We start from the raw sequence: 13,752 nt of genomic DNA, 5'->3' as shown, positions 1-13,752 counted from the left end.
CTTAGGGTTTACAGTACAGGATCCTCCGCTAGTGTGTGTGAGACAGACAGACAGACAGACAGACAGAGAGACAGACAGACAGACAGACAGACAGACAGACAGGATGTTCGTCACCACACAGCAAAGTGCAGAGAGACAGAACCGAGCTGTAAGAGCAGAGCTGACTTCTCCCAGCTGTGTCAGGGGCAGGGTGATGCAACCCAGTGAAAGACTGAGGGGACTAGCTGGGCCGGGGGCCACATCCGTCCCCTGTCCCTGGTTCCATCTAACCACCCACCCCCTCTTCACTGGGACAGACCCACCCAGTCCATCACACTTCAGACAGACTGGCAACAAACAAAATAGTTTGAGAACTAGGCTTGGGAACTAGGCTCTGCTGTTCTAATGCAAGCTGCTGTCCATACAAAGATGGTGGCAGGAATGTACATACTGCCGTGACAGAGAGGTTCTATACGTCCACTTCTGTTGGCCCCAAAATAAACAACATCCTCTTAAGTTCTCCTCAGACAGACCCTCGGCGTGTAGGATTTCCTGTGTTTTGCTTAGTATGGACTTTCTCAACTAGACAAGCTGACTAGGCCGTTTCAGGGAACTGAATATAGTAAGCAGTCCCCATTTTATCACATGGCTTGGAGCCAAAGTAGGACGTTCCATCACCAGACATTACACAATGACTGCAAACACAGCTTGGGCCCCTGAAAACCTACAGGTAGAAACCCAAGGTAATTGTCCAGAGCAGCACCTATATAACCATAAGCCTATATAACCACCGTGTGAAGAAATAGGGGTTTTGAGGGGTTAATAAAACTAGAGCAGTGTCTCTTACCCTGGAACAAAATGAATACGTTGTGTACTGTGGAGTCTGGTCTCTCATAACACCTGACGTGGGCTGGTTGAGGAGGAGGAGGAAGAAGAAGAGGAGGAGGAGGAAGTGGTTTACAGAAGAGGAGGGGGTGTCTTACTGGTACAGAGGAAGGCTTCTTTAGTGTTGATGGGTTTGTTGCACTGGTGGCAGTTTGAGGAGGGGGCAGGGTTCACAGAGCTGAAGAGATGGCCGTTCAGGGTCTTCTTCTCCTTGGAGTCTTTCTCCTTCTCCTGTTAGAGATACAAAGACAAAACGCCATCAATTATCTGAATCAAAGCACAGTGATGCTTTCGGGAGTTAAGCAATCAAGGTCTTACAAATAGATCTCACGCTTGGATAATAGTTATCCAAAGACGTGATGCATGAGTCACTTGCACAAAGATATACTGAGGAAGTATGCTGACATCATTGACCACTAGTCAAAACGGCATGTGTTTTGGCAGTCTCAAAAACCCATTCCTAATATTTCCGTATTTTCTATCTAGAAGTCTCATTCACAAACAGAAACTTAATTCCGACAAACGATTACAGTATATCAACGTAACCACATACAATACACCGGGCTGACAGAAAACACACTATCGGGTGTATTGTACAGATAGACACTAATTCATGATGGGTACAGGAAACAACCAATATCCTATGATTCTGATTCAACCTAAATAAGATTCTAAAATCAATTCTCCTGAAAGAGGGAAGAATGTGTGGTGAGAAGACAGTGTATCATGCATGATGTGTTCCCGTCTGAGCCGTGAGCCAGGCACTAGTCAACTCTAAACAACGAGGCTGGAGACACTTCTTCCCCTTCTCATCAAGACACAAGTCACAGGCGGCCAACGAAAACCCTGCACCGTTCGACGTCATAGAAATAAACTAATAGATATGATAAACAAATACAGTAAAAAGTGACATTGGGAAAGTGCGAGGCACACCTTCGACATGCAGTAGTTAGTGACTAAGTACATTATGGTGACTAACAACTCCCGGTTTCTTCCCAGAAGTCCCAAATGACCAATATCCCCTACCTCATCCTGTCCTGCCTCAGCCCTCAGCTTCAGGGAGCGACCGTGTGCCAGGAGACGTCTACACAACATTACAGTAACAGTCTGTCTGTTCGCTGGTCTGGAACAAAAGGCGCTACAGCCTCTACAGACAGAACACTGGCGTTCCCATGACGCCAGCCATCAGCCCACCAGGAGGAAGTGAGATACCATGTGTAGGATGAGGGGGGTGGTGGAGGGAGGATCTGTGCCTCTGCACTGCTGTATTCTGCCGTCTCTGTTACACAGCAGCCCCACTGCAGCTTCCGGCCTCTGGCTCGCAATCTCAGCAAATATTTCTACAGTATGTACAATGTACATACTTTCAAGTATGAACAAGTCTTAATGGAAATAAAATGTATTTTTTGGGGATACAATCACAGGGAAATAAAATCACATGAGAACTGTGTTGATGCATGGTATGGGCGTGACTGTTTTTTACTGTAATGTTATCAGGAAACATGGTAGAATTAAGTCTAAGAGAGCGGTTTGTTTTCGCAGAAGCAGTGATGCCATACAGACAGATTTTTGAGAAAGACCACAGCATGCCTCTGTTTCCTGTTTGACTTCCCTACTGCGTGCAGAACAGGCGCCTCGCTCTGCTACTCACACCTCACAGACGGATACACTTACCTAACAGAAATATACTGTAAATCCCTTCTGAATACATGTACTCTGTATAAATGTATCCATAGAACTGTATGTATTGAGAAGCCTTTGAACATCTAATAATCCATTTGATTTAACGTCAGAAAGACCAAGAGGGAACAATAGCGCTAGGGTCAGAGTGAAAATGTACTACTGGGGCTTCTTCAATTCAATTAACCAATACAACTTGATTTATCCTCTCACATACAATTCTGAGCCAGGCTCTGTGCTCTGCTAGTGCAGGAAGTGGAGGAGAGGAGGAAATGGAGGAGGAGGAAAGGAAGAGAAGCAGGAGGAGGAGGAGAGGAGGAAATGGAGGAGGAAAGGAAGAGAAGCAGGAGGAGGAGGAGAGGAGGAAATGGAGGAGGAAAGGAAGAGAAGCAGGAGGAGGAGGAAATGCTGAATGGACAGACTCACCTTGTTCTTCTTAGTACTCATTTTGCTCTTGAGGTAACTGAAAGTGCGGCTGACCTTGGTCCCTTGTCTCCCCTCAGTGTAACTCCGCAGGGGGCCCGGGTCCTCCTCAGAGATGCTGAACCAGACAAGGAAAAATGCACTGAACATACGGCCATTTACACTTGTTCTGCTGGAGAAATAGCAATCAGAGTACACATTGTAAGAAAGGCCCCATTGAAAAGAAAGCCTCTGTCGTACCTGTACTCTAGTGATCCAGAGGTGCTGGAGTAGGATCCCATTCCTACGGTAGAAATAGAGAGAGGGGGTGATGAGCTGGACCAATGGAAGCATGTTGAAATAACATGTTGAAATTACAGACTGGAATTCCTCTGTATAAAATCATAGACTTACAGTATATAACCATGAAACAGGCTTGTCATATTTTTTTTATCAGAATTGTGGTTCAGTACATGTATAAATGACATATTACATAATCATTACAAGACATTTCCAAGCAGAGGTGATATCACATAACACGTTTGTACAAACATCCAACTGAACCAGTGGGTACTTGGTAGGACGGGTTACATGTGGAATTGCACACTGGGTAATATGGTTAAGGACATAGCCAATTAACATCAAGCCCCCCAAAAAATACATACACTACCGAATGTGAACAATAGACAGCATATATTTACAGTAGTAGTCATGGGCGGCCAGTAATAAAGAAGGTTACTAGGGGCAAAACACAGTCCTCCAGCAAAGCTCAATAAGGCACACATCACGTGACAAACACAGTCCTCCAGCAAAGCTCAATAAGGCACACATCACGTGACAAACACAGTCCTCCAGCAAAGCTCAATAAGGCACACATCATGTGACAAACACAGTCCTCCAGCAAAGCTCAATAAGGCACACATCACGTGACAAACACAGTCCTCCAGCAAAGCTCAATAAGGCACACATCACGTGACAAACACAGTCCTCCAGCAAAGCTCAATAAGGCACACATCACGTGACAAACACAGAGACATTTTCAAAAACTGCCATGCAACATCTCTTACAGCTCTTAAGCTGCAGCTCTGAAACACTAGAGCCGCGAAAGCCCTCTGAAACGTCATCCCCCAGTAACGGCCCGGCCAGGGATTTTCTTCCTATCGTTCGCCCCCAAAATAATATACAAGCCGTTCTTACGAGGCTCAAAGGAGTGTGAAAGCAGCAGTGAAATTTCCTAAAGGAAACTCAATCCTTTTTAGCAGCTGTGAAGCCCAAAAGGAACACTTTGAAATGTGTTTATGTGGATTTCAAAGAATGGAGACTAGAGGGAATAAATAGAAGTGATGGAAAGAAAAAGGGGAAGAAATATGTGGAAAACTCACAGGAGGGACATAATATGCGTGGCAGCCATGTCAAATACAATAGGAAAAGGGTTACTTGGGGACCTGGGGAAATCTGTGCTAGGAGAACGCTGATTCTTTAGCCTCCGTTCGATACCAATAGTGGGAAATAGATTCTGTGGTCATGGGTGTCTCTTGCAGATATTCATTAAGGGCTGAATGATGAATAATGATGAGGATGATGATTCCAGATGGCTGACTGGACTGCAGAGGGCTTTTTACTCTGAAGCTGCAGTATTTATTCATATAAAGACCTCATTGAGCCTGCGCATGTTGCTAGGTTTTCAGCCGGGTACAAATCGTTCAGAAATACAACGCTCTTAAAAGGACAAAAGAGTCAATCTTGTCCTTGACTGTTTCATGAACATTTAATAAATATGTGAACATCTTGGCGGATTTGTATTTATTTATTTTGAATTAGACTGAAATGAAAAACATGGACATGGTTTGGCATAATCTTTTCATTCTTCTTCCGTCCTGGTCTTGGTAACCAAGATTTTCAGAACTAAGCTGTAGGCATTGCTTTCATAAAATAGATGAAGCCATAGTCAGAAAATAACATAGAGCACAATAACTTAACAGACACAATTAGTGCACTGGTCAGACTCGCCCCATTTACAAGACCTAATAGTCTATGTGGAAGCAATTTTCTTATTCTATTCAGAAACACTGCTTGAATTTTCACTAAATCGACTTTCATTACCAGTGCATATCTGATCACCTGTTCAGTTTTGGTGACTGCAGATGAGAACCTACTTCTTTGAAAACAAAGCTATGTACATGTTGAATTTCTCTCAAACCAAATGACTTGTCTACAACTTCAGAGACATTGACCCTGTTAAGGGGAGGGGACCAAACAGAGATTAGGGTTGGATTTAGAGTTTAGCGGGATGTGACGTCCGTTTAGTGACACGGGCAGAAGAAGAGGCACACTACACAGGAAGCAGCCAGGGGCTAGGTGGGCACTCAGGGCATTCTGGGAGCTGTACAGTACTTACTCACAACCTCCTCCTCATCACTGGAGGAAGAGCCAATAGAAAAGAATGTTCTAGATTTGGGGATGCTGAAGGAGAAGGAGATGCGTCTCTTTGGTCGAGTCCGTCCGCTCGCTATCCAGTTCAAGGGTACAAAAGACATCAAATCACGCATTAAATGAGCACAAGAACCTGGGCCGAACCTCAATGCCTTCCAAGTGATCAAATGAGCCCTACACAGACTTGACCTCATTCCCTTCCAAGTGATCAAATGAGCCCTACACAGACTTGACCTCATTCCCTTCCAAGTGATCAAATGAGCCCTACACAGACTTGACCTCATTCCCTTCCAAGTGATCAAATGAGCCCTACACAGACTTGACCTCATTCCCTTCCAAGTGATCAAATGAGCCCTACACAGACTTGACCTCATTCCCTACCAAGTGATCAAATGAGCCCTACACAGACTTGACCTCATTCCCTTCCAAGTGATCAAATGAGCCCTACACAGACTTGACCTCATTCCCTTCCAAGTGATCAAATGAGCCCTACACAGACTTGACCTCATTCCCTTCCAAGTGATCAAATGAGCCCTACACAGACTTGACCTCATTCCCTTCCAAGTGATCAAATGAGCCCTACACAGACTTGACCTCATTCCCTACCAAGTGATCAAATGAGCCCTACACAGACTTGACCTCATTCCCTACCAAGTGATTGAATGAGTGACACCCCACACAAAGGGACAGGGAAACCAGAGAAGGGAGAAATCCCCGCCCCCAGTGATAGTGAGGAGAAGCTGTAACAGTAGCCTCTGTTAGCCCCAGAGGAGATTGGAATTGAGAGAGTGAACTAGCCACCTGATTGGATGCTGTCCCTGTCAACTGTCTGGAAAATGAACAGCAGAGGTAGAGAGGGAAAATGGACCTGAAGGATGAGGTTGGAAACTGCAGGTGACAGGAGACTTGATTGTTGGATAGATAGAGGCCTGGCCTTTTGTGCCACCATGCCACCACAGACAGAGAGAAGGCTGTAGGGCAGGGGGGTCAAACTCATTCCACGGAGGGCAGGGTCTGCAGGTTTAAAAATGTTTCCCTTTCCTGCAGTCACATGACCAACTCGCCCTCTAGTGGCCTCATGGGTGGAACGTTATTCATATTTTCCATAATTGTATCATTAATAAACTTTGTTTTTTTAACACTGAAAATCCTGTGTTTCTATGTCATATTTCAGTCTTCTGCGATGTATATAAAGTGTAATATTGCGATTCAAACTCAAAACTGAATCCATTTCAACATCTTTTTTTAAGCCCATAACCATGTGTGTGAGGTGTATACTTTTGTTTCTAAGTAGATTTCTGTAAGACTACCAAGAAACACTGTGACACTAATGTAGCCCACTTCAGTACAAGGTGAGGGGAGTTCCTTACTAATCAGTGACCTTAAGTACAAGGGTGGAGCGAAACACTCGCATACACCAAGGCCCTCCGTGGAATGAGTTTGACATGTGTGCTGTAGAGGGGAACCCAGAGAAAGTGCTAACGTGTTAGAGTGAGCCTCACCGTCCAGGTCTCTGTGACTGATGGCCAGCATGGACACCGACTTGGTGAGCGCTTGGTGAGGTATGAGGGGACGTCTCACAGGCAGAACATTCCCTGATAGCTGAAATAGAGGAGAGAGAGAGTGATCAGTGAGCTGTCTGCAATCAAATAAAACACAATTTCACTCAACTACTGTGCATACAGAGAGCCACTCTACACGGGAAGTTGCAAAGATTCGGCGATTGCGCAAGTCTTTGCGCAAGCAAGACACAGGACCCCTATGGTAAAGATAAGCCTGGACACATACCTGGCTGTCGAGGCTGCTGCAGTCGCCGAGGTCTGACTCCTGCTCCTCTGTTAGGGACAGAAGTGAACCTCTCTCCTCACTGTCCAGGCGGGTCACACGTCCAGCGCTCCCCACGTCGGCGGAAGCCTTCCCAGCATCCTCCTCTCCAGCCAGGCCCTCCAAACTGTAACTGCAGCCACAACACAACAAAACTGTGTGAGTTACTGAAAGCATTTTGCGTCGGGACAATAGATACTAACGCCCCGAGAGATGTTTAAACCACAGGCAGGCAGTGAATTCACACCCAGCAGATCCTCGTGCTCCAAGCAGATGATCAATCAGCTGGTTCAAAACTGAAACCAGACAAGTGTAGCGCACAAGTACATGCACATGTAGACACTGAACTAGATCCCTGCAGGGCGGCAGTGAGGAGGTGATGGGAGGAAGGAAGGAAAGCATGTATAGCCAAAGAGGAATAAATGAACACCAGCACAAACAGGAAGGAACACATACATGCAAACCTAAACATAATATAAAGGGCAAATATCTGAAGTATAATAAATATTTCCCCCCCACCCCCCCAAAGCTTCAATTTCAGGTTGGCAACCTTTAGTTTAGTTGATTAAAAAGTGTAGAACATTTAAGACAACAGAACAATTCATGTTAAATAACAGCTATCAAATAACACACTTGAGATCATGAATGTATAAGAAATCAGCATTCAGTATTGGTGTACAAAAAAACTAGCACCTCGTTCCCGACTGTGATGATTGGTCCTCTCACTGAAGCTGCCAAGCGAGGTAACTGAACTAAAACCATAACTCACATGTACGGCTCACTGATGACGATGCTTATATTGGTTGTTTTAAGCTTTGCCATAGTTAACCAGCAGTGTAGCAGTAAAATATGATTGTTCTAAAGATGCTTGATGCTTCCTCTCTAAATTCTAGCTTCCTTGTCTCTGAGAGTGAGCCAGAGCGAGAGAGGCAGAAGAGAAGTGACTGCATCCCTGAGGTCGACCACGACCGACCAACAAAGTGACAAAGACAAAGAGACCACAGTGAAAGCAGCAGTGACACACACCAAGCCAGATACAGTACATCCCGCACAGAGCACAGAACATGCAGGGGCTCCCGTCTCTTTTGTATCTCTCATCTTGTTAATCCTCCTATACTGTCAGTGCATTCTTTCCATCTTTATTTCTCTCCCAGTTAGTTGACACACAGTGATGGCATACCTTCTGCTATCAATCTGTTCCGGGTGAGGAGGGGGGATGTTGGAGGGACACCAGCTCATACTGACAGGGAGATGCCAGGGAGAGGGATGGAGAGGGACATGAGAGATGGGTGGACAAAGGGAGAAACAGGGTGCCGTTATTACAGGGTGGGGGGGGGGGGGGGGGGGGGGGGGGGGTCAAAGGTGAAAGTGGTGGGTTAATGATTAATCTTGCAGTTGGATGTTATTAATATTGTTCATTATTTCATCATTAATAAACATTATTTTCTTTTTTTACACAAGAAATCTGGTGTTTCTTCTATGGCAAACGGTTTTGTTATATTTCAGTCTTCTGTGATGTATATAAAGTATAATATTGGGATGCAAACTCAAAATGGAATATATTTCAACTCTATATCTGACATGGTAAAGGTGTCTTCCTTTTAAGCCCACAACCATGTGTATGAGGTGTATACTTTTGTTTCAAAGTAGATTTGTTTAAAGACTACCAAGAAAAACTCTGTGACCCTGATTAATTATTTGATTTGATTTATTTAACTAGGCAAGTCAGTTAAGAACAAATTCTTATTTACAATGACAATGATTTAGCCCACTGCAGTAAACGGTAGGCTTCTTTTCCCCCATTGGGAGTGGTTTGATAAAGTATTTTATTGGGGGGAAAAACCTTTTTGCTTGGTTTCCACTCTCTCCAGACATAATCTGACAGTACTCTCTGTTTTAGAAATGACTTTTCCATAGCATATGTGTGATAGAGGTAAAAGTAGGTTTAGCATTTTCTTCCCGTAATTGCAACACATCAGGGAGAGTCAGAATGGAAACATTGAGAAATAACACTATGGTACCTTCTCCTATGAAACGTTGGCTTTCGAGGCTTCCCCTCCCCTTGACTTCGCAACGAACTGAGAAGATGAATGGAGAGATGATCAGAAGACAGGAGAGGTGGGATGGACAGAGAGAGATGGGAGCACTGACAGTACAATACATGACCAAATGGGTGAAAATGAGCGAGAAGGAATTTGTAGCAATAAAAACAAAGGCTATTCAAGTCAAGCCTCTGGATAGTGTCTCAGTGTCGCAGACTGAAACATTGAGCAGAATGAGTGATGTCAGAGGAGTGATGGTACAGTACTTCGCAAACAGCTCGCGCAGCTGTTGAAGGAGGTCAGAGGTCAGTGTTTAACCTTTGACTGGGACCAGGCCTTTCCCACAAAGTCCACTTACACAGAGGAGCCTCCAAGCTGACTATACTGTACACAGGCCCTCTGAGGGACATGCACAGAACACACACACACACACACACACACACACACACACACACACACACACACACACACACACGAGGCCGTATGAGGACCACTCCTCTGGGAGCCAGTCTCTGTCCTAGTCTCATCTCTGTACACTGTACTTCCCAGGCTACCAGAGTCTCAAGTGGCTCCACAATAGATATAATCATACTGAGGACAAGTCAGAATACTGTAGGAGTTGGCGGTGTATGGTTCACACAGATGATGACGTTTTACCACTATAGCTATCCTTCCTGGGGAGTACCGTATGTTTATGTGAGTGTGTGTGGGGTACATGTAAGAGGTCAGTGTCTGGGTCTAAGAGGACTCACCTGCGTTGGTTCACGTCTGTTTCTCCTTCGGGATTCTTCCCCGGGCCCCAGCTGTGCCGGCGGAACGGAGAGAGCGAACGGATACACGGGCGCATGACGGCAGAGCATACAGGCACCTCTGTCAGCTTGTCTTTCCTCTCCTCCTCCTCTCCTCCCTTCCCTGTTGTCTGCCAGGTGTCTCCAGAGCTCCAGCTGGTCCGAGTTCCCACCGCCCCCGCCCCGGCCCAAGGAGGGCCCACGCTGCCCAGGGAGGAGACACTTAGGGGACCTACACTGCCCTGAGAGCTGGCGCTGAGGGGACCCACACTGGCCACGTCATCTACGGAGGAGAAGGACACTGACACCCCGCTGGTGCTATCCCTTGGCCCATCCACAGCCTGGGGACAGAGAGAGACCCTGTTAACCACTGGAGTCAAAGTCAACACAACTCAAAGGCATTATATTTGGGTGCAAAAAAGAGGGAGCGCTTCTTTTGCATCAAGTATGAAGACAAAGAGAGGTGGTCATGGGAGAACGGGGTATGAATTAGTGATCAAATTAAGTTGCAGCTGTGTAAAAACACCATACTTCAAAACCATCCAAGGTAACTTTATTTTAGAGGATATTGCCATTCAAAAATAAAACGGACCAACATGTCGCAATCATCTTCAGTGTGTGTGTATATTATATATTAGGGTTTGGAAAGTCTGTAGGGGACTTTTTTTGCTGGAACAGACTTATTTTAGCTGGAATTGCACATTATAACCTAATCTAACAAGTCTGGTAAGCATGATGCCAAATGTGTCCCTAAATGTCAAAACAAAAATGTCCCGTCTCATTGTCTCTCAGGCTGTTCCTCACACATGCCAGGCCTGGGAGGTTAGGCCTGATGATGACTGGCCAGAGCTGCCATTAGTCTGAGCTTACTGCGGGCTTCAGACTGGCGAGAGGAAAGGGCAAGGCAGGGAGAGAGACATACTGATGGGAGAGAGAGTTTTTTCCAGCCCTATAAAGGTTACATAACAACTGAAACACACACCCTTTAGGGAGGCAGGCTGCAGATGATCTTCATTGGGAGTGTATCATTAGTTTTCACATTCTCCAGCAGTGCCAGCACTGGGCGGGTGTTAAGCTAACGGTCGGCCGCAGTGGCTCAGAGCATAATAACCATACAGGCCTCTTTATGAGGAGAAGGCTATGGAAAATCAACTTCCAGAACAAATGACTCAGCCTGCCTGAGATCACGCAGCAGGGAAGCAGGCAGCCAGCTAACACTCTCTACACAAACACACACCTACACTAATCACACGCAGTCACGCAGTCACGCACACACACACACAAACGCACATTTCGAAAATATGCTCTAGAGAAAATTGGACTTGGAATAAGGATCGTTTTAAAAGAGCCTTCGAGGAATGAAAAGACTAGTAGAATCGAGTCATGTTACTCAGGTCCTTTTGTGGTCACTGCCTGCCTGTCTCTGTCCAAAGTGCTGAGGTCACCCGAAGTTTCAAAACCTGTTGCGTAATGACAAACCTCAAGACGGGAGGCGGAGCGGCAGAGACTGGTCTGGGAGTAGTTAGAGGGGACTTGTGTAGCTTCTCAGGAAGAAAACATTTGTTAACGTTTCTAACATTTGACTCATTAACTTACTCTTTTTTTTACATACCAACATGAAAACCTAATGAAATAAAACATGTAGCCTACAGACTGAGTTGAAGTTACAGTGTGCATGTGTGGTTGAGTGCTAAGTAGATGCCCGGAGAGGAAATGACCTCATGAGTGCAGAGAAACCAAAGCCTGTTGAAACCAAAGAAATGAGGACCGAGGCTGTAGTGGAAAAACAGCTTTGGAGTGCCGTTATGCCTCACCCGCCCTCCACTGAGTGTACACTATGAAAGAAGGGTGGAGGAGGAAGGGTGGTAAAGGAGAAAACGAGGGGGATGAGGTCATAATGGGGTTTGCTGGCCCAGGAAGGAGGGCTCATGGGAGCCTGTTGATGTCACATGGTAGAGGAAGCTAACCAGTCTGCTGTGGTCTGAAGGTGCATTAACAAACAGACTAGCTGGGAAATCAATGGAACTACATCACCAAAAACACCAAAAAACAACAGGGATGACATGCTTGTTTTCTAGAACTGACTCATACGGACTCATAATGTACTCATATGCTATCATGTCACAGCCGATGAAGACTCCTACTCCTCTCCTTACATTGTATTGTGACTGAAAGCGAGTGTCTGGGTCCAGTCCAGTGTGCTCACCTTTCTGAAGACACTGTCCTCTCCCAGACTTTCCACATCACTGATTGAGTCTCTCAGGGCACCAGTGGTCGACAAAGAGCCCCCAACACTCTCAGAGCTTTCAGAGCACGGGGACACAGGGAATTCTGTGAGAGAGAAAAGGGGTATCAAGATGAGTGTCCGATACTCACCATGGCCTTGCCTTGTTTGTGTGTGTGTTGGAGTGTCAGTGTGTGTGTGTGTGTGTGTGTGCAGGGCTGTGGTGGTCACTAAATGTTCATCAGCTGGTGATTGTCAAGCAAATAACTGTCTGTCTCACGGGAATTGACCGTCAATTAACATAAACACATTTAGCATCTCCTGGCCTCCACACATAGCCTTACAAGCCACTGACGCAGTCCTTTGGAACATCTACATTTCTACAAAAAGTCTAATAAATCCATGTAATATAGCCTACACCATCACAATGAATCCATGATTTATTTTAGACAGGTCTAAAGAAACATGATATGAAGAAAAGGAACAGAAAGAGGAACAGAAAAGCATACTCTGTCCTTATGTTAGGTCCTGATCTGGCTAAGCCATATGGCTGTGGGCTACACTAGCTCATTAAGCAGACAAGATTTGCTTAGAATTCCGTGGCATTATTTTATAGTACAAATAATACAATTAAACATAGCTGAATAAAACAGAAAGGATATTTTATCCAAATGATTTGAGGAAATGTGGCTATTCTATGTTGAGCGGTTAATAAAAAATAGGTACTCCTATATGCTGAATTTAGAGTTATTAATGTAACTTTAGTTGTTCTACAAATGGTGGGCTATATGTTTTGATTTTTAATACATTATAAGGCTGCATGATGAGACTCCAATGATGATTTGAAAAATGTCGCTTGAAAGGCCTGAGCTCTGCTTTGTTCTTTCACAGGCTGTAAACACTCCAATCGTCTCTCATTCACAATTTGACAAGCACTTGATAATGCCTACAATTTCATGCCGGCATCCCCTGTGTGTGGCCATAATGCACCCTAAAAAACTCTATGCATTTTGCGCTCGTTGTGCCCTCCGAATCACCTCTCAGTCACATGGCTCTCCGTCACGTGATCATGTCTTTCTCACAGGCTACAAGTGAAGACAGACACATCGGTTACGCAACTGAGCGTATCCTAATCTAATTCCGAGGTGCATATTGAAGATCATGGAAGAACTGTCCACATTTACTTTTCATCAGCCAACAAGACGAGTAGGCCTAACGAACAGCAAAAGCACTAGCCTATGTCAATCTACTATCCCCCATAGTACAAAAATCAACCTATTCTGTTCTCTGAGAGAAATAAATATTAAAAACATAGTCTGGGACAGTTATGGGATGCGATAGATCCCAAATTAATACAACCACGAGCATCCCAAACATTTTTTACGCAATGTAGCTGACGCAACAGATCAGAACGTTAAGCTTAAAATATTGATAAACTATATAAACTATATAAACTATTTCTTCACATTATAAGCGCAGCAATGTGCACACGGCA

General features: G+C 45.0%; 1 protein-coding gene across 12 annotated transcripts in view; it reads right to left on the bottom strand.

Annotated features, from left to right (window-relative positions):
- Positions 1-13,752, bottom strand: part of LOC139370481 (A-kinase anchoring protein 13) — a 96,772-nt gene that overhangs the window by 15,742 nt on the left and 67,278 nt on the right. For 5 of the 12 annotated variants that reach the window (XM_071109985.1, XM_071110003.1, XM_071110011.1 and 2 more), the window contains exons 10-19: positions 12,240-12,364; positions 9,998-10,374; positions 9,225-9,281; positions 8,384-8,443; positions 7,168-7,336; positions 6,882-6,981; positions 5,345-5,455; positions 3,208-3,250; positions 2,971-3,085; positions 963-1,095 (exon numbers count right to left, since the gene is read on the bottom strand). In XM_071109985.1, coding sequence (XP_070966086.1) covers positions 963-1,095; positions 2,971-3,085; positions 3,208-3,250; positions 5,345-5,455; positions 6,882-6,981; positions 7,168-7,336; positions 8,384-8,443; positions 9,225-9,281; positions 9,998-10,374; positions 12,240-12,364 — 1,290 coding nt within the window. The remainder of the gene's footprint in view (positions 1-962; positions 1,096-2,970; positions 3,086-3,207; positions 3,251-5,344; positions 5,456-6,881; positions 6,982-7,167; positions 7,337-8,383; positions 8,444-9,224; positions 9,282-9,997; positions 10,375-12,239; positions 12,365-13,752) is intronic. The other 7 variants (XM_071110043.1, XM_071110034.1, XM_071110071.1 and 4 more) reach the window with 4 other exon arrangements.

This window comes from Oncorhynchus clarkii, chromosome 2 (genome assembly GCF_045791955.1).
Source record: "Oncorhynchus clarkii lewisi isolate Uvic-CL-2024 chromosome 2, UVic_Ocla_1.0, whole genome shotgun sequence".
Taxonomy (NCBI): domain Eukaryota; kingdom Metazoa; phylum Chordata; class Actinopteri; order Salmoniformes; family Salmonidae; genus Oncorhynchus; species Oncorhynchus clarkii.
Note: the sequence above shows the minus strand (reverse complement) of the source record. Positions and strands in the feature narration are given on the sequence as shown.